Here is a 27,396-nt window from a genome sequence, read left to right as displayed (position 1 = left end):
TGGAGGGAAGAAGTGGTTGGGGGGGGGGGGGCACAGTCAGAGCTTTCTGTCCCGCGGCAGACGTGACACTGTGCCAGCTCCAATCGCCCCTTTGCCCCACAGACGGGCTTAAAGCACTGAACCCTCTGCAGTCTGACAGCAGAGGGGCTGTTGGGGCAGAACTCAGGTTCATTACCTCCTTAGGTTGGTTATTTGGTTGGTTGGTTGCTTGGATGGTTGGTTGGTTGGTTGGTTGGTTGGTTGGCTGGTTGGTTGGTTGGCTGGTTGGTTGGTTGGTTGGTTGTATGAACTAAATTGCACAACATTTTGGGGGTGGAGCCAGGAGAGGTTCCACAAATACTTTATCTTGTAAATTTTAACGAGACTATTTTAGAACTTTCCTCTGATTTCTCTCGTATAATCTATGAATCATGATGTAAAATGAGTATTGATCCATAGATCAGATATCTATTAGTGTGTAAAGAATGAATATAATATGAATTACAAATGCATGTGTACAGATTCAGTGCCAACAGGCCCCCACACTGTCTGGGTAAAGTCAAGGAGATGTGGCTGAATGTTTACCTTCTAGTCAGCATCTTACTCTGCTGTAACTGTAATGTATTTATTTATAGTTAACATAATAGCTATGGATTTAATTGATTTAACTCTGACATCCATCTCCTTTAAATAATAGTTGTCATCACATTCTAAATTGGAGGGGTTCTTCCCCCCCCCTGGATGGAATAATGCTGAAAATATCTCATTATGTCTGTGTTTTACAGGCTTTTGGCTCAGAACAGTGAAAGGTGTTCCTGCCAAACATGCTGCAGGGCCAAGAATCTACAACTGAAACATTTGGCATTAAGAAAAGCCCTTCTTGTTACTTAGTGTTGGAGAAAACAAGCATCTGAGATACTGCAAACTTGTATTTTGATTGTGTTTTGTACATCATTTATCCGGGATGCTTATTTATGGACATTAAAATGAATTTGCAAACCCTCCCAAAGTTAAATAGAACTTTTCAGGCCTTTTAAATGATTGTGTGGAAGAGCAGACTGTAAATTCTTCATTACTGCTGGTTCACATTTCACAGGTGTTTAATACACAGTGAAAATTGGACTTTAATTGGGGAGTAAAAATTTGAAGTTATTGCATTTTCAAAACTGTCTTTATAGGCAGTTCAGACTGACTTCAGGCGAGTCATCAAGACTGGACTCGGCTCCGATTGGCTCCTATCACTGCAGCTTCACACTGGAGCAGCATGCAGCAGCAGGTTTACCTCAGATGAATTAGAAGCGTTGATATAGCAGTAACTGGTCCACATTTTAAGGAACAGTTCACTCTGAAGTGATCATCCAGACTTTATTCACTCATGGCTATGCTGGTGGTAAGTTTCTACAAAAAGAAATATAGGTATCGATCTCCAGAAGGCCCGTAACATGGAACAGTTCAGACGAGATGTTACCTCCAACCATAATGACGTTTAATGTTTCACCCTAACCTGCTTCAATCAGATGTATTAACGCCCCGCTGTGATGTCAGTCACTCACTGGTCCTGTTGTGCAGCTGTGTAATTGTTTACCCCCTGTTTAAATTGTTCACATTTTTCACTTGTTAATATTGCTTGTTTATCATCAATACTGTTTTTGACTTGTTGATACTTTGTTTCTATTTTTTCTATCATTCTGCTGCTTTAATCCTATATATATTATCCTGTTGTACAATGAATAAAGATTAATCTTATCTTATTCCTTTTATCATCTCCTCCTATTCTATTCTATTCTATTCTATTCTATTCTATTCTATTCTATTCTATTCTATTCTATTCTATTCTATTCTATTCTATTCTATCCTAAATTTAAGTGTGTACTATCCTAAGTGATCTGCTCGTCACTCTAGCCTACATGTCTCAAACACAAGGCCCGGGGGCCAAATGTGGCCCTCCACATCATTTTATGTGGAGGGCATGAAAGGTCAGAGTGTCTAAAAATAAATAGGTCTAAAGTGTGCTTTAACCAAAACTACATTTCCCACAATGCAGAAATTCAGCCCATTTTAACATTGACACAAAAGTTTTGAACAAAGTTAACGTCCTAACTTGTGTCTGATGTTATTTTTATTAATTGATTGATAGTTTCATCCTTGATTGATGGAGTTCTGTGGGTTTAATAACCTGATAAATTAAAATGATTTATGTTAGAACAGAGAAACAAACATGTTTTTTCTGTCTAACTGTAATGTTTGGAACTAGAATAAGTAATTAATTCAGTGTTATTTAACATTAAGCAGTAGTTACATTTATTTTACATTTATGTTGCATTACATTGAGTTACATTGAGTTACATTTATTGGTTACATCTGGCCCTTTGAGGACCGCCGTTACGCTGATGTGGCCCTCAGTGAAAATGAGTTTGACCCCCTGATCTAGCACCTGTCCCATCTGATACAGGTGTGCAAGCTTCCATTCAGTCAGCATCCCACAGTGTTCACCTGCTACCCTGACATTAGATGCAGTGTGTACTTACACTCGAACACTTTCTATTACAACAGGATGAGAGTAACGACTTTCCACGTGTCCAAAGCTCTGGTTGATGCTGCATGAGACACAACGCCATCATTTTCCGGGCTACAAAACTTCCTTGGACTTTTTGTTGGGATGGAGATTAACAAATGATGACTGGATTTACATTTTTTCACTAAACTGTACATTTAAGTACTGATAAAGGTGAAAATGTAATCTTGTTATGCAGCATTTATGCTCGACGCAAAAACTTGTAGCATCAAAAAAAGCAACATTTAACTTTTAACACCCAGCATTAAAGGCTGGAACCTCCAAGTGATCTTCAGCACATCTGTCATTTAGATTTCTGCAGCAGACAAAGTCAAGCAGCACATCGGTGTGTTTTTCACACTCGTCTCCATTACGCTCCCATGTCTTCTGTCTCCTGCATATAAACTGCTGTCGGCTCGACATCCAAAATAAAATATATTCCAGGGGACGTTACTTTGCAAGAAAAACAATCTCAAGACTGAAAAAGGAAAGAAATATGCACTGACACACACTGACACACACTGACACACACTGACACACACACACACACACACACACTGCAAAATAAACTAAAAATAAGATAAATTCCTGGGTTGTTTTAAAATCTTTCTTTCCCTTCTGCATTTATCACTTTTAAAAAATGTCTTAAACAATACAATGAGAAGAGAGCAGGCCTCTTATCACGGTGCACATCCTAACATGCTAATTACACCACACACAGTTTGACTTCATTTATTATGCATGAAATAATCTAATATGATGACTGTGATAATTATGCGCACATAGATAAGATAAAAGACTAGTTACCAATTACGGCGCAGGAGTTGGGAAAAGTAATTATTCTTTGTAGTGGAAAGAAGTCTGGAAAAAAAGGGGCTTTGGTTTGCTCTTTTTAAATTCAGTACAGCTCACTGTCCACATTAACATGTGGAATCATGCCTGCCTGTGCTGCTTGATGATATATAAGGAATAGTGTGATGATTAAGAATACAGTAACACAAACAGACCTTGTTATAAGCAGATTTTAGCTTTGATAGAACCTTAAAGATAGAACCTGCATGGAAACAGTTTCCAAAATCCGGATGCATTCATTTCCAGTAAAGCGTCTCCCTGAGGCACTCCACAAATCTGACATGTTTACATCCTGACTTTAAAGGTAACGGGATCCACTGCTGCTGGTCTCGTCCGCCACAACAGATTAAAAAGAACACGGAAAACAAAAGAGCAGCGCTCAGAGCCGAGCGCAGACAAATCAGGGCTCTGTTGTGGAGTCATTAAATGTTACCACTCCTAAAATCAGAGCTGACGTGCGGTTTAGCCTCAACCACAGTGCAAACTCACTTCACAGCACAGCTTTCATTGGCAAATGACTCATCACCACCGCAAATCACAGGAAACTACAGTCATTTCATTTTTTCTATGACTGTTTTACTTGAATTGTGTTGAAAATAAAACTTTTATGTGATGGAATGAGACAGCCTGGAAGCTAAAAGTTTAACAGGGTTTAATAAGGCCATTTCCTTTTCTCTCAGACCAGAGGAAAGAAATGTTTCACTGCTGCTCTTGAGTAAAACACAGACTTAATGAGTCAAAGCTGCAGAAAGACAATGAGAAACGACATTAACAGGTACAGAAAAGGGTGAACATGACCACAAATACCCAAATATTATCAGTAGAAGGATCGTCTCCACACCTCTGCCAGCCATTAACCAGCTCACGTCTCCATTGGAATCATGATTACTTGCAGGCATCAAGCCTGAGGCCAAACATGATGTTCAGAGAGCAGTCAACAAACAACACCAGAATAAAACCAGCCAGATTTTAAATTTCACAACAAACCTCTAAACGTGTTCTAAGAAGAAAAGTATTTATGTTGATGTTGATCCTGCTGTCGAGTCAGAGCAGGACATGAAGACAGGAACATGACGGAGAACAAAGAGACTTTGCTGAGCATCAGCTCTTTGTCTGCTCTGCAGCTTTAAACTTGAGGGTGATGCCAGCGGTGCTCGTGTTTCCTCACACTCTCAGCAAAGTCATAATGTTCTGAATGTAATGGAGTGAGGAGAGGAGACAGCAAGGACGATGAAGGCGGCCAACGCGACAGCCTCTGCACCTCCTGTGTCTGAACACAGCTCTGTGATTCTACAGAAATCACATTATTCTGACTTTAAGACACAAGCAGGATAATTATTTTACCAGAGAACATTTATTTAACATGTTAGTTATAGAATTTAATACAGTGACCTGGCCTGACACAATCATTTTAATATGACCTTTTATATGAAGACACCAACGCAGATTAAATGAAGAGAATGTAAACCGGGTGGTGCCAACTAGACAACCCTCTGGGGTCCATTTATTTCACATTTCACTGCTGCCTTCCATCCTTTACAAATAGAACAATAAAGTCTGTGATATACAAGCATGTAAATTATATTGTATATTGATTTTTGAGCACAGCCTGTGTCTCTATATGGAGGTACGCCACTCTGATGCCACAAGTTATTATAAAAACAATATGGGAGCATCAAGCAAAATGAGAAATTCAATGGAAACATAATAAAAATTTATTTTTTTTGAGACAGAACCACCTAAAAGTGCAGTCGTCTACAACTGTGTGCAAAAGTTACCAAATTGCAGATTAAATTAACAGATTAACATCTGAAATTTACTTTAAGGCTGCACCAGGCATTAATCCTTTACACACAATCCAACAACACAATTTATATTATGCAATAAAACATTATGTACACTTGTTATTTATATGTCCATTTATTTATCTATTATTTATCTATTAATTTAAAACTATATATTTTACGTGAGAACTGTTTATTACTGTTTATTACTGTTTTTTATTATGGTTGCAGCTTGGGCCAATAGAGCAAAACTGATTTCTCATCAAAATGATCAAACTAAACTCAACATATAGGAGTCCTGTCATGTTAAAATTAATGCAATGTGTGTTTCAAAACACAATTTAGCGTCTTTTTAGTAGTTGCTTATAGAATGCATCCATCTGTAAGAGCAGTTTGCACAGACGCGTTGTTCTTCGGTCAGCTGGTCGACACGCTTTGGAAACGATAGCTGTAAAAAGAGACCAAAAATAAAAGAAGAAAACGACTAATGATGAAAGCTTGTTCCTGACATCCTGCTGGGATACTTGATCTTGGAGTTCTTCTCTCACTGATTGGAGCCGTGGTGAACCTTCAGCGTGAAAACCTCCTGTCTGGGTTGAACTGATCAGAACGAGATCAGAGATGTTTAAAGATCTGACATGACGGCTCCACTTTGTTCCACGTCACGCCTCTTTAGCTGTCTAAAAACAGCATTTCTGACATCAAAGAACACATTAGCATCATATCAATAAATTATATGAAACTGTGAGGATATTCAGTCAACACATGAATGTCTCTTTCATTTGGTTAGAATACTTTATGATTTACCCGACAATGTCAGAAAATTTTAATAACAAATTTTCAAAATGTCTTAAAATCTACTGTTGCAATGACCACACCTTCTCCGATGATTATCTTAATTTTCACAGGACCCTAAATCTGACGTGATATTTTGCGTTAGTTGCATTAATTAAAAAGAAATTAGAAGCTGCTGACTAAATTCTTCATCTTGTGTCAGCGGCCTTTGGATAATCTTGCCTGTGTTATGAAGTCATACCAATCCAGCAGCGCTGAGGCATCCAGGATGCCTGAAGCCTTAATGAAATATAATACAGGAATAAAACCAGGTAGTACTTCTTCAATATTTTAAGAGCGATAAGTCTCACGAAACACCATAAAGATGTAACCTTCCGAGGGAAAATGGAATGCACTGTGACTGCAGCCTGCACCATCATAAAATGATGGCACTTTTATAGTAGGTGACAGAACTACATAAAAAGTCATTTGCAGCTAATAAGAGCAATCATTAACATGCATTAAAGAAAATTATTCTGTCCTTGCTATTGTGCGGAGCTTTTACTCGAGCAGCTTGGTGAGCTGCTGCTTCACCCACGAACCGAGTGTTTTTATCAGGCATCTGCAAAGACCACTTGGAGATTAACAAATGGATCTGAAGAGAAAAGGCACTTTTGTTGCAGTCTTATGTCAAAATAAAGGAGCTGCATTAGACTGAGTGGAAATATTGTCCTTCAAATCAATGGTGTCCTGGAGTGCAATAAACTGAAACATTCAGATGAGATGAGAGTAGCAGAAAGAGCAGCGGCACTTGAATAATATCTTCAGAGGATGGTGAAAAATTGAATCATGCTCTGGTAAACAGCCTCTCGGAGGTCACAAATTTAGCACTGTTGCATTTTTATTCGGCACAACAGACTTGGCTGGACGGCTGCGGAGTGAGATTTCATAAGGCCGCCTACGTGTGTTTCAACAGGCCCGTTTCTCATCCCTGCTGCACACTTTGCACGTTTGCCTTGAGCCTTGGACAACCCGAGTCTCGCTGCTAAACGCCACAATTACATGACTGTTAGTCTGTCTGACTCCAGGAGGCGCCGTCTTTTACAGATTCTCTGTCACTTGCTGGTCAACAATTAATATTAACAATAAAAAGTGTTACATTTTTTCAAGCATGTTTGGATTTAAACTGTGAATGAATCCATATATTTGCACCCCCCCCCTTCACAGCTGCGCTTTAGTGGCTCCTCTTATTTCCATAATGTACCATCACTGATGTACCATTACTAATGTACCATTATTACACTAATAAAGCCAGCATGTTTAGTAGTTTAAACCCCTATACGTTTGCTGGACACAATGCAGTATCCATTCCCTTCATGTACTACCGCAGCTATAAGTTTATCCAGGAGTCAGAGGAACACTTTACAGCAGTTGGTTCCAGAAACAGCTTCAGTTCATATCATATAATGTTCTATAAGTGAGCAGTAAAACCTTCCAGCAGCTTCCCTCCAGCCTGCAGAGCTGAAAACAGCTGGAAGTGGAGCTGAAGGGACTGAAGGCTGTTATCAGACGCAGAACGACCTGAGACCGCAGGACGAGTGAAGTACACAGAAAAACCTCACACGAGTAGTAGCAGTAGTAGTGGTAATAGTGGTATTTGTAGTAGTATTAGTGGTAGTAATAGTAGTAGTGGTATTAGTAGTGATAGTCGTGGTAGTAGTAGTAACAGTTGTCGTAGCTGTAGTAATAGTTGCAGCTGTAATAGTCATAGTACTGATAGTAGTAATAGTAGTAGTAGTAGTAGTAATAGTAGAGCCAAAATAAAGTAGTATAGTTTCAGCGGTAGTACTAGTAACAGTACTAGTAGAAGAGTAATAGCAGTAGTAATAGTAGCAGTAGTCATAGTAGTAGCAATAATAGTAGTATTAGAAGTTGTAGTAGTAGTAATAGTAGTAGTTTTAGTATTAATAGTACTAGTAGTAGTTATAATAGTAAGTAGTTGTTGTAGTAGTAATAGTTGCAGGAGTAGTAAATTTATAGTTGTTTTAATAATAATAGTAGCAGTAGTAATGGTAGTAGTAGTAATAATAATATTAATAGTGGTAGTACTAATAGTAGTAGTAGTAGTAGTAATAGTAGTAGTAGTAGTAGTAATAGTAGTAGTAGTAGTAGTAGTAATAGTAATAGTAGTAGTAGTAATAGTAGTAGTAGTAGTATTAATAGTAGTATTAGTAGTAATGATAGTAGTAGTAGTAGTAGGAGTAGTAGTAATAGTAGTAGTAGTAGTAGTAGTAGTAGTAGTAATAGTAGTAGTAGTAGTAGTAGTAATAGTAGTAGTAGTAGTAGTAGTAGTAGTAATAGTAGTAGTAGTAGTAATAGTAGTAGTAGTAGTAATAGTAGTAATAGTAGTAGTAGTAGTAATAGTAGTAGTAGTAGTAATAGTAGTAGTAGTAGTAGTAGTAATAGTAGTAGTAGTAGTAATAGTAGTAGTAGTAGTAGTAATAGTAGTAGTAGTAGTAATAGTAGTAGTAGTAGTAGTAATAGTAGTAGTAGTAGTAGTAATAGTAGTAGTAGTAGTAGTAGTAATAGTAGTAGTAGTAAAGTACTGATAGAGTTGTTTTTATTATTTGAGATGCTCATTAAATAGAGTCAAATCAACAGAGCTGCAGCCACACGTGTTTAGTTTACGTGTGTGTGTGTGTGTGTGTGTGTGTGTGTGTGTGTGTGTGTGTGTGTGTGTGTGTGTGTGTGTGTGTGTGTGTGTGTGTGCGTGTGTGTGTGTGTGTGTGTGTGACCCTCTCTGCAGCTCCTGGTGGATTTCCGCTGCTCTGATCTGCTGCTGGATTCTCATATTGTGAACGCCACCCAGCTCAGCTGTTACCACGACTCTCAAATATAATAAATTCAGGCTTTACGGGCCGGCTTCATATTTCTGTGTGTGAAGCCCCACTCATTTATTAGGATTATGTACATACCAGCAGAGATAAGAACCACCGGCACAATGAGGTTCAGAGTCTTGTTAAAGGTCTTTACATGTGGAATATATAATAAGCTGTTGCTAATTTGATTTTGTGCTTGATCCTTGCATAATAATAACCACTCATGTCTAAAAATACTATTTTAATTGTTTTTACTGCAAAACTAACAACATCAAACGCTATCTTTACCAACACAGAAGACGGTACAGACAGATTGTACGTTTTCTGCAGCTGTAAATACTCTTTCGTCGTCTCTATTCTAGGCTGAGACTTTGACTTAGTTTATGGAATGTGTTCCTGCTGGGTTTTCATTTCCTCAGCCTGTAAAAAGGAATGCAATCAGAGTACTGATGTTAAAATCATTAGCTAATGACTAAAGCCTTTGTATGACTTCTTCCATGCTGTGGCATTCACTGCTTAAGCACACATCGTGTATTATTTGTGTGGAGAAGAGCATATCTGATTTGTTTGAGGAACTGAGTGAGTCAGACGCGCTGCGGCCAATCGATCAGGGAATCACATGCCGCACCAGTGATATGGATTGTTCTTACGTGGAGGTCGTCTTTCTCTCGGCAGGAGATGTTCTGATGTTCTGTCTGAGGGCGAAGCCTCATTGATTCACAGAGCTGCTCATACTATGGCCAGGGAAGAACAGGAGTTTGAATGAATGTAATCTAATTAAGGAGCTCTTATGTTTTAGTAACGTCACCTACACACATTTGCCCTACAGACTGTAGGTTGTGGGTTTACATCGCTGGACTTTGCAGACATTTTCAGTTGCTTTTTAGCACCTGACTGCTGCTAGTATACCTTTTACATCTTGCGGTTGTTGGTTGCAAACAAAACTTGCGTCCCAACAGACACCGATTTGCCACCGTTACCACCTCAGAGGAAGAACAGCCATGACACTCATTCCACTTTTATAACAGAACAGTGAAGTGCATGAAATCCACAACAGGCTGAGTAAAAGAGACTTGAGAAACCAGTCGCTACTGCGAGCGCAACAAAAAAATTAAATGTGATTGAAGCATTGATGAAAAAGGTTGGAACACATGTATGACGGCTAAGCGACATCTCTGTAGATGTTATATTACTTACAGCAGAGAACTTCATCCTCAATGGTTTTACTGATACAAGCAGGGACATGTTAAATAATGCTTTAAAATAACCAAACCATTGACAATATGCAGTAAAATTAGAATTATATGGAAAAATCTGCTGTAAACTACAGTAATCCTTCGCTCTTTGCAGTTATGCGTTCCAGGAACCACAAGCGATTAACGAATTCCGCGACAGAGCGACAAACTATTTTATTATTTACTGTAAACGTTTCTGAACCCCCCCCCCCCATACTGATATTAAACCACCTTCCATCTGTATTACCTTTAAAACACTCTGATAGACTGTTTAAAGCACTTTTGTGTCTCACGGAAGTCCAACACTCAGGGAACGTAGCGCACTTCTGGATGCCGTCAGCCAATAGAATGTGAGTACGGTGTCACGTGACTGCCGAGCAAAAATCCACGATGACGTGAAGTCACAAGCTTTGATGCGCAAATGCATGAGGGTTCACTGTAGACTGAAAAACCTGCTGTTGACTATTCATCTTATGTTTGAATGGTTGTTGAAATTATTCCCACCTATCCGTTGAAGCGACTCAGAACTGATTGGATATCCATCCTGCATCCAAACATCTAAAAGCACAGAGCTGACAGATGAGCTCAGGTCCCTGGAGTCATTTAGAAGATGCCGTTTAGCTCCAGTTACCTTTGGAATGCTCTTGATCACCGGCAGCATCTGACGTCCCACCCGCCAAACAGAAAAAGGCTCCTGGCTCGGGGGTAGCTGGAGCGTAACAACTGTTCTGAGGGGACAACCAATCAAACGCTGCGACAGTAACGCACTACATTTGTGGGGAACTCGTGAAAATCAAATAATATCAGTCACTATTTCCATATAGGAACCTCATAAAGTTTCTGTGTGTTCACTACAGCCACTCTGATGGTAATTGTGTCAACAACAACACTAGTGAATAACACAACACCGCCGCTGTCACACTTACTCCCCCTGCCCACGCTGGATGTGTTTTCATGACATCTTTACATCCTACCAGAAACAAAAGATCCGTGTTGTTGACGGTATGGTGGTGGTGGTGGGGGGGTCATTAAATGCGCCCGCTGCTCCTCTCGGAGCATAAATCAAGACAATCCATCTCCCCCCGACCCCCGCTCCCCGGTGGCTCACTTAGAGCCGTGCCGACGCAGCACCGGCAGCAGAACGGGTGAGGCTAAGCATGCGAGGGCCGTCCTTAAGCTGAGCCGTCTGATGGTATAAACAGGCCTCTGCCTCCTCTTGAGAGCAATAGGGATCAAGCTGGCTTAGTGGGCATGACCTGCGAGGGCCCGGGCAGGGGCCCCCGAACACAACACAACACAATTGTCTTAAGGATCGCTGCTCGACTGAACATGAGGAAAAACTAGCCGATATCACATCGCTCACGGCTCGGAACAGGACCGGGATGCTCTCCGCTGAGGATACCCGGCAGACTAAAGCCTTATGAATAATTCTAAACATCCTCTCTTCTCTTTTCCTGCCTGATTTAAGAAAGCCGGGCCCTCCAAAAACAAATTAGACATCTTGCAATCTGATTGCTAAGGAAAAAGCTTTGGCGATGTAAGGCCGATTAATCTTACAAAAAAAAAAAATCATAGATCTTCTCCAAAAAAATGATGCATCTGTTTTGGAAGCGTGCAGAGAGGAATGAGGCAAAAAGGAAATGACAAGACATTTGCTCCTGGTTTAATTTCCTCAATTGCTTTATGGCCATACATAAATGCTTAAATTGGTTTGTAACATATGCTGTCCTCGCTCTGTTTACTTCCTTCATTTAGTGTGACTGAATCGCTTTATTAGTGATTATCCCCCCCAAAAAAGCTGCAGGAATGCACAGCATCACACCTCATCATGTAATTTACCCATATAGTAGGAATGGGAATATGCAAATAGCGTGGAGGTATTTTGCAGAATCAAATATGCCCCCGGGCTGCTTGTCCAATGACACAAATCATCAATTAAGATCTCAGCAGGGTTTAGAGGATAAACTAAATTGGCACTATCTCTATCTGACGCGACGTGGGGTACATCACAACAAAGAGCAAACATCACTGAGGGTGACTGGTAGCGAAGCGTTTCGACTCATGTGGATTGAGTGTGTGTGTGTGTGTGTGTGTGTGTGTGTGTGTGTGTGTGTGTGTGTGTGTGTGTGTGTGTGTGTGTGTGTGTGTGTGTGTGTGTGTGTGTGTGTGTGTGTGTGTGTGTGTCTTCAAAATGCATTCCCCGTTGAATGGACCCGCTGTGGAGACAATCATTTTGAATCATGCAAACGGTAGCAGAGCCTCCTCTGGTCTTTCAGCAGCAGCGTCAGTCTGTCAAAGCGTTCCACTTCCACAGGGAGGGGAGTTTAGCTCTGGGAGGGGGTTACGCTCAGCACCTGCACAGCGGAGGAGCCAAAGTGGTCGAAATCGCCATTGTTGATTGTCAGGGAAGCAGATGATTGGTAAACAAATGGTTCAGGCATATTTAATTAAGATAATGTGCTCCCAATGAGAAGCATCACTTCCACTGCAGCAAACAGTTGCTAAAACTAGAAGATTTTATGAAATTTACAGGAAATGATTGTATTTTTTTTTTCATATATTCATAGATGCTTTCTCTAAAGTGTGTGTGCACTGGTGGATTTGTGTGAAGAAAATGATGAGAACACAGCAAACAACTTTCCAAACACACGCCTTTTTTTAACTGCAAGGTTATGAAAAAACAAAAGCAAACGTGACCCCTGTGGCCAAGAGTGGCTTCAAATCACACTGACAGCGTTTCATTCCAGTCAAATGTCTCCTATGGGTGAAATAGTTATTTGAGGCAATTGTGGAATAAACTAGTCATCAGAAATAGAAAGTGGTGTGTGGCACACAAAGAAGGCCAGTGTTCGTTCTCCTGAGGGTTAGCAGGGCAGCAAACATTAGACCTCAGTCAAACGCAGAGTTGGAGCCGCTGGAACTTCAGTCAAATATGGATTCGACAAGAAAAGCAGAAAGACTCCTAAGACGCAAAGAAAGTTTTCAAAGAAAATAGTCTCGTATATTTCTCTGGAATAAATAAATAAGGACTAAAAAGGATGTTGTTTAAAGTTGAGATTGAAAAGGCTCCTGTCACAAATTAGGTACATAATATAAATACATTCACAGGAAAACTGAGCAATTTAAATCATCACTAGCAAGGCTACGTTTCAAAGCCCAGGTCGTATATATATATATTTCTTTTGTTCAACATGGGTATGTTCTGGTAATTCATTTATTTTTGATACAAACAAATAAACACACACACACACACACACACACACACACACACACACACACACACACACACACACACACACACTGCGTGCAAAAACACACATAGAAAACCAAGTAAATGATCATGAACATGAAAAAAAACCAACTAGAATTAAAATCTGAACTGAAATTATTTTACAACCAAAATTGTAACCATATTTTTCATTTTTATTTTTTTAACCTAATTTTACCCGTCAAAATAAAAGCATTAGAAGTTCAATACAACGACGAGGAACTTTAACCTAAGCATGAGCAGTGAAAATTGATGGAATGTGTTCCGATGTTTTCTGTTAGTATTTAATTCAAACCACCATGTGGCATTCCGCTGCTAATTGACAAAAGAAATGAAATGCCAGCTTTCCTGCAGCTCATTCTGTCCGGTCCTGTGTGTTATTATCATCACCAGCCTCCACATTATTCAGTCATAAACAACAACAACACGTCGTCTACATACATGCATCACAAATTACCAACACATTTTAAATCCAAACGCCGCATCAAGCAAAAGAAAAAAGAAAAATCCACTGGTCTTTGAGTCCAGCAGAAAAATGCATCTCCCCTCGCATTCCTCTCTCCTTTTTCTCCCCCAATAGGACTCCCCTCCCTTCCTCACCCTCTCTCCCTCCCTCACTCACTCGCTCTCTTTCCCTCTCCCTCTCTCCCTCTCTCTCTCTCCATCTCTCCCTCTCTCTGTGGCCTGGCTGTCTGACAGGATGAATAATGTCCTGCCTTTTGTAATGGAGGGGGGGTAAAGGGGAGAAGGACGCAGCGCTGGAGCCCTGTTCCCATGCACTGACACTGAAAATGAATGACAGCTTACCTGCATGCCAATCTTCATCAGACTGACACTGGGCTGACAGCACAGCCTATACTCCTCCACACAGCCGATGACGTCAGCCCCGACAGGCCCCTCCCACCTCCATCCAGTTCTCCCCGTCTTCCCAGCGCCGGGCTGTTGATGCCTTCCAGTGTCCGTGGGAAATACGGCGATTTTATTGTAGGGCCTCACGACAACTGTCCAAAAACATTGATCCATGCTGGTCGTGATCGTCTTGAAAGGTTTTTAAATAAAAGAGTCAGATTTTTCACAATCAGAAAGCACCAGACATACACACACTCTGTCCTCACTGACTTCTGTTCGTCCAAGAAAATAAACAATACACACGTAGTTGTGAAAGTGGAATATTTATGAGACTGAGGTAAAAATATTTCTGAGAAGTGAAGTTATGAGAGGCTGTGTCTGTGTGTGTGTGTGTGTGTGTGTGTGTGTGTGTGTGTGTGTGTGTGTGTGTGTGTGTGTGTGTGTGTGTGTGTGTGTAAGAGAGAAACAGGCTCAGCCATACAGAGTATAAAATTCAGGATTGACTTTATTTTGATGCAAGAAATTTCATTAAAATTGCTCTTAATTCTGCAATTTTCCAATTGTATTCACACAATGTTTTAAAAGATGCCCATTTCCTCTGGTTTATATATTTAAGCTGATGCAGGATTTTGCCCAACAGATTAATCTGATAAGAATCTTTTTTAACATATATGAAAATAAAATATTCTCTGTCTTGCTACCCAATAAAGAACCCCTGAGGTTCATTGGACTGAACCCATGAAAAATGAATTAACAGTTTTTTTCTTTTGACAACACAAAGAAAAAAAAGAAAACTGTTTTTATGCACAATCACAAACTGCACCTCATCATATTCAACATGGGTGAAATGCTCCTTAACTTGGGTGTTTTTTAGTGACTATGGTCAAACAGAAACATGAACCTGGACTTAACCGCAATACCTAGTCTTAAAAATAAAAATCATTTTCAGAGAAATTCAAAACTCTTCACAAAATTCGCAGGATTTACAGTATTCCAATCATTAATCAACTCTGGGTTCGTGTCTCATACGAGGGTCACGTAAAGGCACCACGTGTCGCGCACGGAGGCGCCGCCACTTAGAGTGGGAGCGCGGATGCGGCCCCCTGTCGGTCAACATGGAGAACTACATCCATCAGAATTTACTCCAAACACCAGTCCATCAAGATCTTCTGAGGTTAAAACACAATAAACGGGGGAAACTTCGTGAAACTTCCCCCAATTCCATCGATGTATGTCTATACACATGATTATTTAGTGTGGAAAAAAGTAATTTCCCTACGGGGGTTCATTAATGGATTGATTATTGTTATCATGATGATAATGATGATGATGATGATGATGATGATGATGATGATGATGATGATGATGATGATGATGATGATGATGATGATGATGATAGAACGTTGAGCGAACAGTTCCTGTATCAACTCCTGGCCATGTGTGGAGTTCTAAATGAACCTGTGTCTGAACTCAGGAGCCCTCTGTTTGACAAATGGCACTTTATTTGTCAATATCGTTACTGCAATATAGATTTGTTTTTTCCTTCTTCAGCTGCAAAGAAGTACATAAAGTTAGTTAAAAGGCACAGCAATGGTGTAAAAAAAAAGTGTACAAATAAAGAAATAAAAACGGATACACAACTTTTGTTTGTGATGTACAACAACAAACAAAACCGTCTCAGAGTTGAACAACATGCAGACGTCATGTTGTTCAACTAAATTCCCTTCGAGGATGAATGTAAAATGAATATAAAAAGTATATAAAATAAAACATTAAAAAATGTTTTCGTCAGAAGGAAGCCTGAACACCTACAAACCTGTTCTGTTCCCACCCGTGGCAGTGATGTAGTACAGTCCTGTACGGGCTTCCGACTTTTCAGCAACGCCGCATCTCATTGGCTGGCGGTGGGTTCTTGTATTCAATGAGGAGCGAGTTTGCTGTTACCAGGAAGCAAAACACGCTCGAGCGTCAGTCCTGTTGAACCCTGCACTAAAGGGTCTAGCCTTTGAAATAATTAGCTGTTGTTCCCTCAGGCGGGCTCATTAGTGTCATATTTTTGTTGCTATTTCTTTCTATTCTTTTCAACGTTTATGTCTTTGTAGCAGAGGCAGCAACTAAAGCCCTGACGGAACAGTTCAGTGGGGTTAACTCGTTTAGCTAGCCCCGGAGGGTCGTTGGGGCACCGCGGTTGTCACCGTATGGTGCGACTGAACCGGGTTGGATGCAGTTTAACGTCACAACCAGGACGCGAAAGAAGAAATGGCAAGAACTGTGTTACCCATCGGTGCGGGCATTTTCGTCCTTGCGGTGGTTTGGATTGCAGCTCTTGTGGTTGGAGTGATGCTGCTGAGAGGATCGTCGAAGTGAGTGACCGAGACAGAGCCTGTAGCCTCCACACAGGGCACCTAGCGGGGAACGGCTGAGACATGACGCGCCGTCAATTTCGTTTAGTTTTATCGGACAAAACCAACATGTTCTTGAACAAAACGATAGTATTAGTAATTATTAATACTAGCATTGATAATTGTTCGCATTAATCGTGCCAGAGTGCTGACATAGTTTGAAATAAAGCGATGAGAAATGATTGGCTCCAAGACCGTGGTGAGTTTAAGGACAGCAGAAAATGTAGGATATTAACCCTTCAATCCAATGTACAGTAATTCTGTACCGGCCGACCCTTTCAAAAGCCAGTAAATATTTACTTCTCTAGAATGAAGCGAGACTGAATTTGTGTAAAGTACAATTAAAGAAAAGTTTAAATAGGTGGAAACACGTTGCTGTTTAGTTGGAAAGTTAACAACATACACAGTAAAAAATAAATGCAATTGTTGTAACCGCACTTTAAAATGACATTATCCTTAAAGCCCTGCAGTTAACTGCACGTTTTAAACAGCATTTGTGTTTTTTGTGTTTGCTGCCAGGTTAGGCGCTGTCCTGGTTTTCCTTCTGGCCCTCATCATCACTCTGGTGCTGGTGCTTTTCCCTCGGAGCTCAGATACAACCTCACCTCTCAAAGAGATGGAGGTGAGCTCTGGGCATTACACACACACACACACACACACACACACACACACACACACACACACACACACACACACACACACACACACACACACACACACACACACACACTCACACTCATCCTATATATATTACCTGTCCTGACCAGGCTCAAAGTAAGGGTAAATCTTAAAATGCAAAAACCCAATTGCTCGTTCAAGGCTGGTGTCACGCCTGTCCTACTGCAAGTGAACTGAACACAAGTGCACTCTCAGAGGTTCCAGTGACCGTTTGAGGTTTGATCTGCTTCCTGTTTTATTGGTGAATAAACATGCGAACTGGGACAGGTTCCATGTTTTTTATACAAAGACAGAAAAAACGTGTTGTATAGCATTTTCCAAATTTACAAGGTGTAAATAATTTACAATAATTTGTTTCTGACAGATGAAAAATGTAAAGAGTAATGAAATGATTCCTGATGGTAAAACAGTTCAGACAATAAAGTGGTGATACATACGGCTACATTCGGTGTGTTATAAATCACCATCAGATCAGACAGTTTGAAATCCAAATGTTAACATAGACTTGTTGATAAATGTTAATGAAACTTAAGCTAGTTAATGATATGAAACAGTTTTTTTATAAAGTTCATGCTTATATATATATATATATGACTTTTCAGGCCATGACAAAGAAAATCTATTTACTGAATTAAAAACTGAGACTTGTGTTGTTGTCGTCTGTTATTGTGACTCTTGCAGAACAAGTCGGGTGAAAATTAAACCAGGCCTGGGATGTTTTCAGTTTTGTTGTGAGGCCAATTGTTTCTCATTACCCCCCAAATGCTTTGGCTACGAGGCCCACAGAGTGAAAGTGGGAAATCAGATCCACAAACAAACACCTTATTGTGGCTGAATGGTCGTCTGCGACACACTCATGTGGACGAGAGTCGGTTGACATCATGTATTATGATAGCAACATTCCAAGAATGGAATGGAACAAATCTTTCATGCTAACTGATAGAACAAACAAATTATAGGGCGGTTCATAATGTGTGTGTGTGTGTGTGTGTGTGTGTGTGTGTGTGTGTGTGTGTGTGGCTGCAGCTAACAGAATTATCCTCTTTACTGCTACAGTTTGATCATCTATTTATAAATAAGGCTTTTTATTTAATTCTGGGTAAATAAAATCCTTAGCTTTCATACACGTCGTAGTACCAGGTACCTGTGAATAGCATTCATCACTGTGTGTGTTCTTGTCATGAAGGCCTGTTTTGCTTTATCTTGGTCCAGCAGCAACACAGAACACGCCCCCCACCCCCACCCCACGCTGGCTCCAGGTCATGCCAATAAGCCAGCCAGATCTGCCAAGCAAGCTGCCACCCTGTAGAAATAGCCGAGCAGAGCCGCGCCCTGGCCAGCTCACGTTTTATAGCCTTTGTGTGACGGCAGATGCCAGAAGAATGACACCAAAACCAGGGGAGGTGGCAAAGTGTGTGTTCTCCTGCCTTGTGTAGAGTTGTTAACATGCGGTTTCTGTAAATAGGAGTTAATCAATGAGAGGTGCCATCAGGGTTTAGTGACGGTGACTCGATGATAGGATGGAGCAATGTTAGAGACTCATTTCACAGTGTTTACAGAATTTACGCACTTAAAAGCCTTTGATTTTCTCAAAAACCGAGAGTGCGCCTTATAATCCAGTGCGCCCTGTGTCTGGAAAAATAGGCCATTCATTGAGGATGAGTTCTCAGATGAGTTCTCAGGTCTCAGCTGAAACCTCAACGTCCACGCTGTTGCCTATCTGGGGTCAGCAGCGTGAAAAGTTTTCAAATGGACCATTCATTGAAGGGGTGCCTTATAATCCAGTGCGCCTTATAGTGCAGAAAATTTATTCAGTAACTTGAACTTTTAAAGTGTTGGTGACCCAGAACAGAATTGTCTCTCAGAATTGAGGCAGCCGTTAGCCACAGCTAGCAGTAGTCATGATCCATTAGCTCAACACCACGGACACGGTGTTCTACAGCTTGTGTCCCACTGAGCTTCCATCTCAATCAACAACAGAAGGATCCGTGAATAGCCAACACTGGAATCAGCTTCTGTTTCAGCTGGCAGAGAGCTGGGATGTTGTTCAAACACACCGCCGCACAAACTACCCTCTTATCCTGATATGAATCAACAGCGGCTGCGTGTATGTCAGTGCATTGGGTTGTAACCATGGCATGATTTCATCAGGGGATGCGGTGATGTGCTGTATGTGATTTGAAGGTCAGACCTGTTTATTAAGTAGTCAACAATCAGAGATGCTGCATATCAAATCCTTGAGGCGCCTCCTACAGCACACCTTGTTATTAGCAGAGCTTCCTCTGCCTCTGATTACCAAATAACGGCGTTCAGGAATCGTTTTCTAGCTGCTGCTACACGTCTGGGTTCAAATATGGGCTGGTGTCGCCTAAACCGAAGCTCAAGGACCAAGTTTCCAATAAATCACTTTTCATTTCTGCATCTTCTTTCTGTTTCTGAATAGAGCAAAGGTAGTTTCATCCCTTCGTGCCTGCACGTGTCTCCTCACTTTTGCTTTGCTTTCTTTATGCAGCACGAGGCGGTTGCACCATTGATGAATCAAAGCTTGGTTTAAAGGCAACATCATTCAAATCTGCATCCATGTTTTTCTCCTCTTCTCACCCACGTGAACTGCTTAATGAACATCTCCCTGCTCCTCCATTCCCACTGACTTATTTTCATCCATCGGTTATTAATCAGAAGGATCATGTAATGATCGACTCACTGCAACTCCTGACTGAAGCGTGTTCATCACCGGGTTCATCAAATAAGAATAGAAATGTCTCTGATTCCTTCAGTGTTACATCTCATGTTAATGCATCTAACAAAACATTCAAGAGAGCGAGTCGTATATGTATTTGATATACTGTACCGTATTTTCTGGACTATAGAGCGCACCGTATATAGGAGCAGAAAGACACAGAGACAGGAAGCCCAGGACCAGAGGTGTGGAGTGAGAATGTGACACCCGTTCATTAACTTTCAAATAAAACAAGAAATAATGCTTCACCTACAGGATTCATGGTGAAAACACACCTTTAAGGGAAAATTCAAGGAACACAATAAACCACTTCTGCAACTTGCACGTAGTTTATGCCCAGTTTATGCACCATTTCACCAGCAAATGGGATTTGTATTTGTGACACGGACTTTAAACTAACCACTGTAGGTTATTTAATGAGAGCCACACTTCTTCACATCAAGTGCAGCTGTCAGCACACTATATTTTTGTTAAGTTTGTTCATGTTCTGATCATATAAAAGATGCATCATCACTGCTATTTAATGTAAACGTTTCTTTCTCTAATGCAGATTATTAAGGTAACGGGGAAATCTTTTAAGTAGAGTCAAAAATCTACGTCTCCTTCTACGTTTGCACTGGTTTTAATGTTTTACAACTGAACGAGAACAACCGTTGTGCTGAATGCAGCACCGATTTATTGTCACTGTAACTCAAGTTTGTCACAAGTTACATCTGACTGAATCAACGCTGTTAAAATCCTCCCTCAAAGCAGTCAGGGGTCAAATGTGGAACCTCCTGACCAGAGGCCTTTGTGACGGCTCTCTGCTGACATCTGCTGGCTCCCACCGGACACAGCGTGTTCATTCACACACGCTTTCCCTCCAGTAACCCTGTGATGATGGATCGAGAACTTTAAACAGGTGATTTGCTCTTCCTGTCCCCAGATAGTGGACACATTGTTCATCGGCCGTTACGTGCTTCTGGGGCTGGTGAGCGTCGTCTTCCTGGTGGCGTCCTTCTTGCTGCTGCCGTGTCATTTCCTGGAGCCGGTCTACGCCAAGGCCTTAAGAACGCACTAGAGCTGGCAGGGCTCGGAGATGGCACCGGGACCACGTCACTGACGTACACAACTGAAGACAATCGGGCCTGACGAGAACCCCCCCTGTCCCCCCAGCCTTCATGAGGACTCTGAGTGAAGATTCCATCCTGGACAGAAACAAGAGAGCCTCTGTCTTCTTCAGGACTTGTTGATTTTTATGTACAACCAACAGAAATAAGACCAACAACAGTATCTGACTTGTTCATGTTTTGTATTTCTATTTAATTTTGTAAAGAATTAAAAACTAGAGTTGGTAATGTGTGTATTTGTGTGTCAAGTTCAGTCAGCGTCGAGCATTTAGCCTGGGGGTGCGGTCTAGGATCTTTAAGTGGATATTTCAGTGGATACTGGTAATATGCTTAAATTCTTTACTATTAGTTCTAAATACAAAGACAAAGACACCTCAAATTAGCTTTTATGACTAATTCTGTCACAAAACATAAAATACCAACATTTGCGTTGTATCTGGTTCCTCACAAAGTAATTTAAGATTCTGAGTGTGTTTTCAACCATGTTAATCTGTCATATAAAAGAGCTCCTGGATTGTATTTATAGTAATTACTATAAATAAAATTTCCCAATATGTAATCAAAAGGTGTGAAAGTGTCATATGAATAGGACATACATGTACTTCCCATCAATGGGAGAATATTTCCTATTACTAGTTCACTTAAAATTAAAGAACTGGTTAGTCCAGCATCTCTGCTGTTTGGCCGTCAGTCCATCAAATATGAAACCAGAATGATGTTCAGTGGCGCTTGAACTTCCCTGGTGGATCCATGAAGCCGGCTTGGACCAAACCCGAACATCTGCTTTTCTTTTTGCTAAGTCGAAGTCGCTAGCTGCTGTCTGTAGCTTCCTATTTACTGTACAGACATGAGAATAATGTCAGTTTTACTGCTGATGCTCAACAAGAGATCTAATATGAAAACTCCCACTTATCCTTCAGCCTCAGAAGAAAACCACCTTCTGTCTGCTTTAAATGATATTTCAATTCATTTGTAGTTCATGGTTTGGTCCACAATACAGTGATTGCTTTCATAATTCCTGTAATGTAGGCCTATAAATACTGAGCTTCAAACATTAGATTTTCCATCCCTGACAAAAGCAGCGTCTATGTTGGATGAATCAATCTGCGCTGCTTTACAAAACATTTTGGTTACACACTTTTCCGGGCATTGAATGGTGTAATTACTGTGTTGTCAGGACTCTGACTAACACAGCGCAGCTTTCACATCATTATGATGCTGATCCCATGAGGTATACAAATATATAAGCAAATTATTCCATAGAGAAAATGCGCTTTTTTAGGCTCAATTATAAACACTTGCCCCCCTCCCCACCTCTGTTTTTGAAAGTGTGAAGCCCGAGGAGACGTGGAGTGGAATTCCAACCAGGGTGATGAAAGGGAATCTAATGAATCAAAACCAATCCTATTAGTTCCGGCCCACATCTCCATACTGTGGTCCCTTTTCCTGCACAACAATCCACCGCATGATTTCACACAAGCTGGAGAACCGGGGGATTTCAGGGGGTTGGGATGGGGTGGGGGATCTAAAACCTCTCGACCTGGGGGGGGACTTGTCTGTAATTGACCGCGTGATTAGCACAAAACATGATCTTAGCACCCACTGGAGGAGAAACAGAGCAACAGCTGGTTCCTCTAACTGGTGGAGATGGTCCGTCCACCCCCAGCAGAAGGGTGTTGGTTCTATCACTGTGACTCAGTTGACTTTTTTTAGATACTTGAACTCAAAAGATCTTGACTCTGACTCGTCTGGCTTGAGGCAAACCCTTATTTGCCGTCCGGTAGAAGAAAAGCATTCCTTGGCTTCCTAATTCTCACATTCTCTCACTCCACCTCACCTTTTTAATCTTCTCTCTCTCTATCCTTTCTTTATTTTAATTTTTGCGACTAAACTCCGTCGCTGGGGAGTGGGAAAATGAGCAGAACAAAGCATGTTCGGGGGGGGTTTGGGGATCATTTGGAACTGGGAGGCAGAGTCTTTGTGGTGCAGCCAGCTGGACATATAAAGAGATGGTTGGGGGTGAGGGTGTGGGGGGCAGCAACATGATGGCCAAGAGGTGTGAGGAGGACGCTGGGTGCCTGGTTTTGGAACTGTGGAGGAGATGGGGGTGTGATCCTGCTTTCAGAGGCACTCAAGCAGAACTTCTGGCTTGCCGTTCACATCCTCGGCCTGCCCCCCGCCTGTTGTTTGTGATACGGGTACCTACACCGCCCCACCCAGCTCTCACAACACCAATTTAAGGATCTCAGGCAAAAGTTGATGCACTTATCCCAGAAGAATGTTGTTCTGTTGGCGTGAAGTCAAGTGGCGGGTGATGACTGCCGTCCTTTATGTAAAACCTGTTGAGTTCCTCGATGGGATAGAACTGAAAATGCTCTGTTTAAATAAGGTTGAGTTGGAGACAATGGGATGTTTAGGAAACCCGAGGAAGTCACAGTATTTTACTAAAGCGAAAGAGTGTGTGACAGAATGTAGACCTGAACCAGAGCCGTATCACCAGAGCAACAAACTATGCAGCTCTGGAGCCAAGAGGAGGTTTTTTCTCAGCTCTGCCTGGTTGTGCTCTATTATGTACTTTTGTATGCTACCATTACAGCACACACTGGGGGGTGAGATCCCAAACTGGGGTTCTGGTGTTGCCTTGGCCTTTTCCCTGTCTCTGAGGAAGGAGTGACCCCAAAGCTCTGAACTCCGGCGGGACGCCGAAGGTGCAGACCAGGGTTCAGGTCGCTCACCAATAGAACCTCCGCTGCTCGGACACGACGCCCCATCGGGGGCTGAAGCTAAACCCTGGTGGGAGGGGGGCAATTTTGACAGTGTTGAAGACATGATCAAAGAAAATTGGTCACAATAGCCTAACGTGGGTGGTCCACGGAGCGATCTCATTGGCTGCACTGACTCCAGCTGGTCATATTTTAACTGTTGTACCTGCTTCACCTGCAGCAGGTCAACACGCCCAAAAGTAATGTCTGAAAGCATGACGTGAGTGTAGAGAAATATTACATAGCAATTTATCACACGCGCCACACGTAGTCATTATATCACCTCTTTATTCATCATTTTACAGCACGTGTGTCAAACTCAAGGCCCTGGAGCCAAATGTGGCCCTCCACATCATCTTATGTGGCCCACAAGAGCAAAAAAGGTCAGTGTCTAAAATAAATAAGCCAAAAGTGTGCTTTGACCAGAAATATTTCCCACAATGCAATAATTCAGCCCATTTTAACTGACAAAAACACTTTGAACAAAGTTAATGTCCTAACTTGTGTTTGATGTTATTTTTCTTTATTGATTGATAGTTTGATCCTTGATTGATGGAGTTCTGTGGGTTTAATAACCTGACAAATTAAAAGGATTTACAAAGAAACATTTTTTCTGTGTAACTGTGATGTTTGTAACTTGAGCAAGTAATAAATTCAGAGTTATTTAACGTTAAGGAGTAGTTACATTTATGTTACATTACATTTAGTTACATTTAGTTACATTTATTAGTTACATTAAGGAGTAGTTACATTTAGTTACATTTATTAGTTACATTAAGGAGTAGTTACATTTAGTTACATTTATTAGTTACATTAAGGAGTAGTTACATTTATGTTACATTACATTGAGTTACATTTAGTTACATTTATTAGTTACATTAAGGAGTAGTTACATTTATGTTACATTACATTTAGTTACATTTAGTTACATTTATTAGTTACATCTGGCCCTTTAAGGACAGCCGCTATGCTGATGTGGCCCTCAGTGAAAAAGAGTTTGAGGCCCCTGTTCTACAGTCTTTATTTCATAACTCAGACAACTGAACACTTTTCTCATGAACTCTTGACATGATCACTGTGTCCCCCCCCCACACTATGGACTTCAGGGTGTCTGTTCTGTTATCTGTGACACATCATGTCCTTGTTGGAGAACACATGGTTAATCATTTGACCTATCCACAGAAAGGTCAGCTCATTTAAAAATAACACAAAGACAGTTTCCACTTTCTCCATCATGAGTTTTATTATTCATCACTCTATTTTCTCCACCACAATGGGAATGGCAGATTCTAAAAATAATTTTCTGCAGCACCACCGTTCAAGCTGTACCCTGATCATTGGTTATTTCACTAGCTGTTCTCCCAGGGTCTCAAATACTGCCTTTGGCACCAAGCTATGAAGTAGTGCATCTGAAATCAGGATCAGATTGACATGTGCAGTATACCAACACAGGACATTCAGATCTGTTGCATAACACAACGTCCTTTTTTACAAAGCAGTAAATTCCCAAGAGGCTCGGGGGTCAGGGTTGAGTGTTGGGTCACACACCATCTTAGACCAGAAGACCAAATGTTATGTCCCACGTGAAAATAGAAATATGTCACTGCTTTCCTCCTTACAATCCAGTTACATTTGGATTGCTTCATATTAAGCTTATGCCAGAAATTACTCTTTCCATTTTTAGATTTGGAAAAAAAAAATCTTTGTATTTACATGTAAGCTACTTGATGGATTAGCATAAAAAGCGGTAGAAGGGTGAACCATGGAAATTTGTCTCACGTCCATATTGGAAGTAATTCCATTGGATCCAAATAACGGGGTGGATCTAGGATTTATTATTAATAAGGGGGTGGATCTAGGATTTATTATTAATAAGGGGGTGGATGTAGGATTTATTATTAATAAATAGGGGGAGGGAACTAGGATTTATTATTAATAAGGGGGTGGATCTAGGATTTATTACTAATAAGGGGGTGGATCTAGGATTTATTACTAATAAGGGGGTGGATCTAGGATTTATTATTACTGCTCTATTATTACTTGTGTGCAGACATTTTGATATCTTGGTGGAATTTAAATGTGTGCTTCATTTAATTAACTTTGTTAAACTTTGGCATCGGTATGTTTGATACTTAATGTTTTAGTGTGTTTACTTGTTTGTTAATTAGTTGGTTGGTTTGATAGCAGGATTATAAAATGCCCTTGGACTGGTTCCCACTACTCTTGGCAGGAGGATGATTCACGTGGGCGTAAAGAAGCTGTGAAATTCTGGACTAACAGGTAAATCCAACATATTTTTTCCCCGCTTTTTTAAACTTTGTCAGATATTTTATGTGACATTTTATGGAGATGAGGGGGTTAATTCTGGCGAGCCAGACAGATATTCAGTATACGATTCATTTAATGACAAAAACTGCACAAATCACTGTTTTGGTCAAACGGGCTTGAAAAATTGAACTCCAAGAGAATGTTTTTGCTTGTTTGAGGTGAAGCAGGTTTTATTCATCTATCCTTTCTTTTTTATTCATATTTTAATGGTTATGAAGGGGCAGCTTTGGATTGGGGGGGGGGTACAGTGGGCCATCTTCTAATTGGGGGGTTGGCATTCCGTTCTCTGCTCTTGAGGCAGATCCTGAGCCTTAAATTGACTACATGGCTGAGCGTACACAGTCAATCAGCCTTGAATGGCACTATCTGCCAAGAGTGTGGGAAAATGTCAGCGTGACCCGTGCTTTGAGATGTTCTAAACTTGAAAAGTACCCCATAATCACAACTGAAAAACGTGAAAATCTTGGACAACAATCACCTCTTTTCTGCTCCAGGAAATTTTATCATCTAGCCACAATTTTGAAAAACATTCCACTTGAAAATAATTTTCCCCCAACCCCAAATATTCTCTGAGAAAAGTACCTATCAGGTGGTAAAGGACTTTTTATATTTCCTGGAATTCTCAAGGGGTGGGGTGATGTATTGAAGGATGCTGGTACGTTGTTTTTTGGGAGTTTTGGACTAATTCATTTCTCATTAATCCATTTGCTCTACTGTGCTTTTGGGGAAATAAGATGCGATCAGGACAATTCTCACATCTAAAATGCCCACCGGTGCCAGAATAAGTGTAATTAGTCCACAATTAATCTCCACATTTATTTGTATTAAGATTCTTTTAGTATTGTATCTCATCCATCTCTGAATTCTGTCTTCTTTTTATAAAATGTTCATGTTTGTCTTTGCTACGCCCATCATTAAACACGTCAAAAATTCTGATGACATGATCACAACCAATGACCTTAGGTTGCAATAACACATCATCTGTTTCACCTGTGACTGGATGGATTTGCATATTAACACAACAAGTCATTTATATGTCGTTTCCATTCCAGTGGATGGAACCAGTTTGTTCTGAGGCGTCAGGAGGATCTGCTTCCTGCTTCTCACGGCTGAGCCCAGATGATGTATGAGACTCAAACTGTGCAGACAAGCAGCTACAAATTTGCTTGGCTATAGTTGACTGGTGGGAGGCTGGGGTAGTGG

At 40.9% G+C, this 27,396-nt stretch overlaps 1 protein-coding gene across 2 annotated transcripts; it reads left to right on the top strand.

Moving 5' to 3' along the window:
* The first annotated feature begins 16,125 nt into the window (after positions 1 to 16,125).
* On the top strand, positions 16,126 to 27,382 carry tmem218 (transmembrane protein 218). Of its 2 annotated transcripts, XM_068331419.1 has the most exons (5): positions 16,126 to 16,537; positions 17,096 to 17,198; positions 24,171 to 24,248; positions 26,096 to 26,145; positions 27,246 to 27,382. In XM_068331419.1, exons 1-5 carry the CDS (start codon positions 16,434 to 16,436, stop codon positions 27,304 to 27,306), a joined length of 396 nt encoding a protein of 131 aa, XP_068187520.1. In that variant the 5' UTR covers positions 16,126 to 16,433; the 3' UTR covers positions 27,307 to 27,382. The 2 variants fall into 2 exon arrangements, with proteins under 2 accessions (XP_068187520.1, XP_068187521.1); XM_068331420.1 differs by lacking the exons at positions 24,171 to 24,248; positions 26,096 to 26,145; positions 27,246 to 27,382 and adding an exon at positions 20,920 to 21,331 and having other exon boundaries at positions 16,155 to 16,537.
* Positions 27,383 to 27,396: the final 14 nt, after the last annotated feature.

Source organism: Antennarius striatus, chromosome 13 (assembly GCF_040054535.1).
Source record: "Antennarius striatus isolate MH-2024 chromosome 13, ASM4005453v1, whole genome shotgun sequence".
NCBI classification, from domain to species: Eukaryota; Metazoa; Chordata; class Actinopteri; order Lophiiformes; family Antennariidae; genus Antennarius; species Antennarius striatus.
The sequence above is the reverse complement of the archived record's forward strand: the minus strand, read 5'-3'. Positions and strand labels throughout refer to the sequence as shown.

Bases quoted from the DNA above. Each gene is read 5' to 3' on its own strand.
- tmem218 (XM_068331419.1), top strand. From the start codon at position 16,434: ATGGCAAGAACTGTGTTACCCATCGGTGCGGGCATTTTCGTCCTTGCG. The intron at 17,199-24,170 runs GTGAGCTCTGGG...ATCATTTTACAG, and splicing joins CACCTCTCAAAGAGATGGAG to CACGTGTGTCAAACTCAAGG. The intron at 24,249-26,095 runs GTCAGTGTCTAA...TACTCTTGGCAG, and splicing joins GGCCCACAAGAGCAAAAAAG to GAGGATGATTCACGTGGGCG.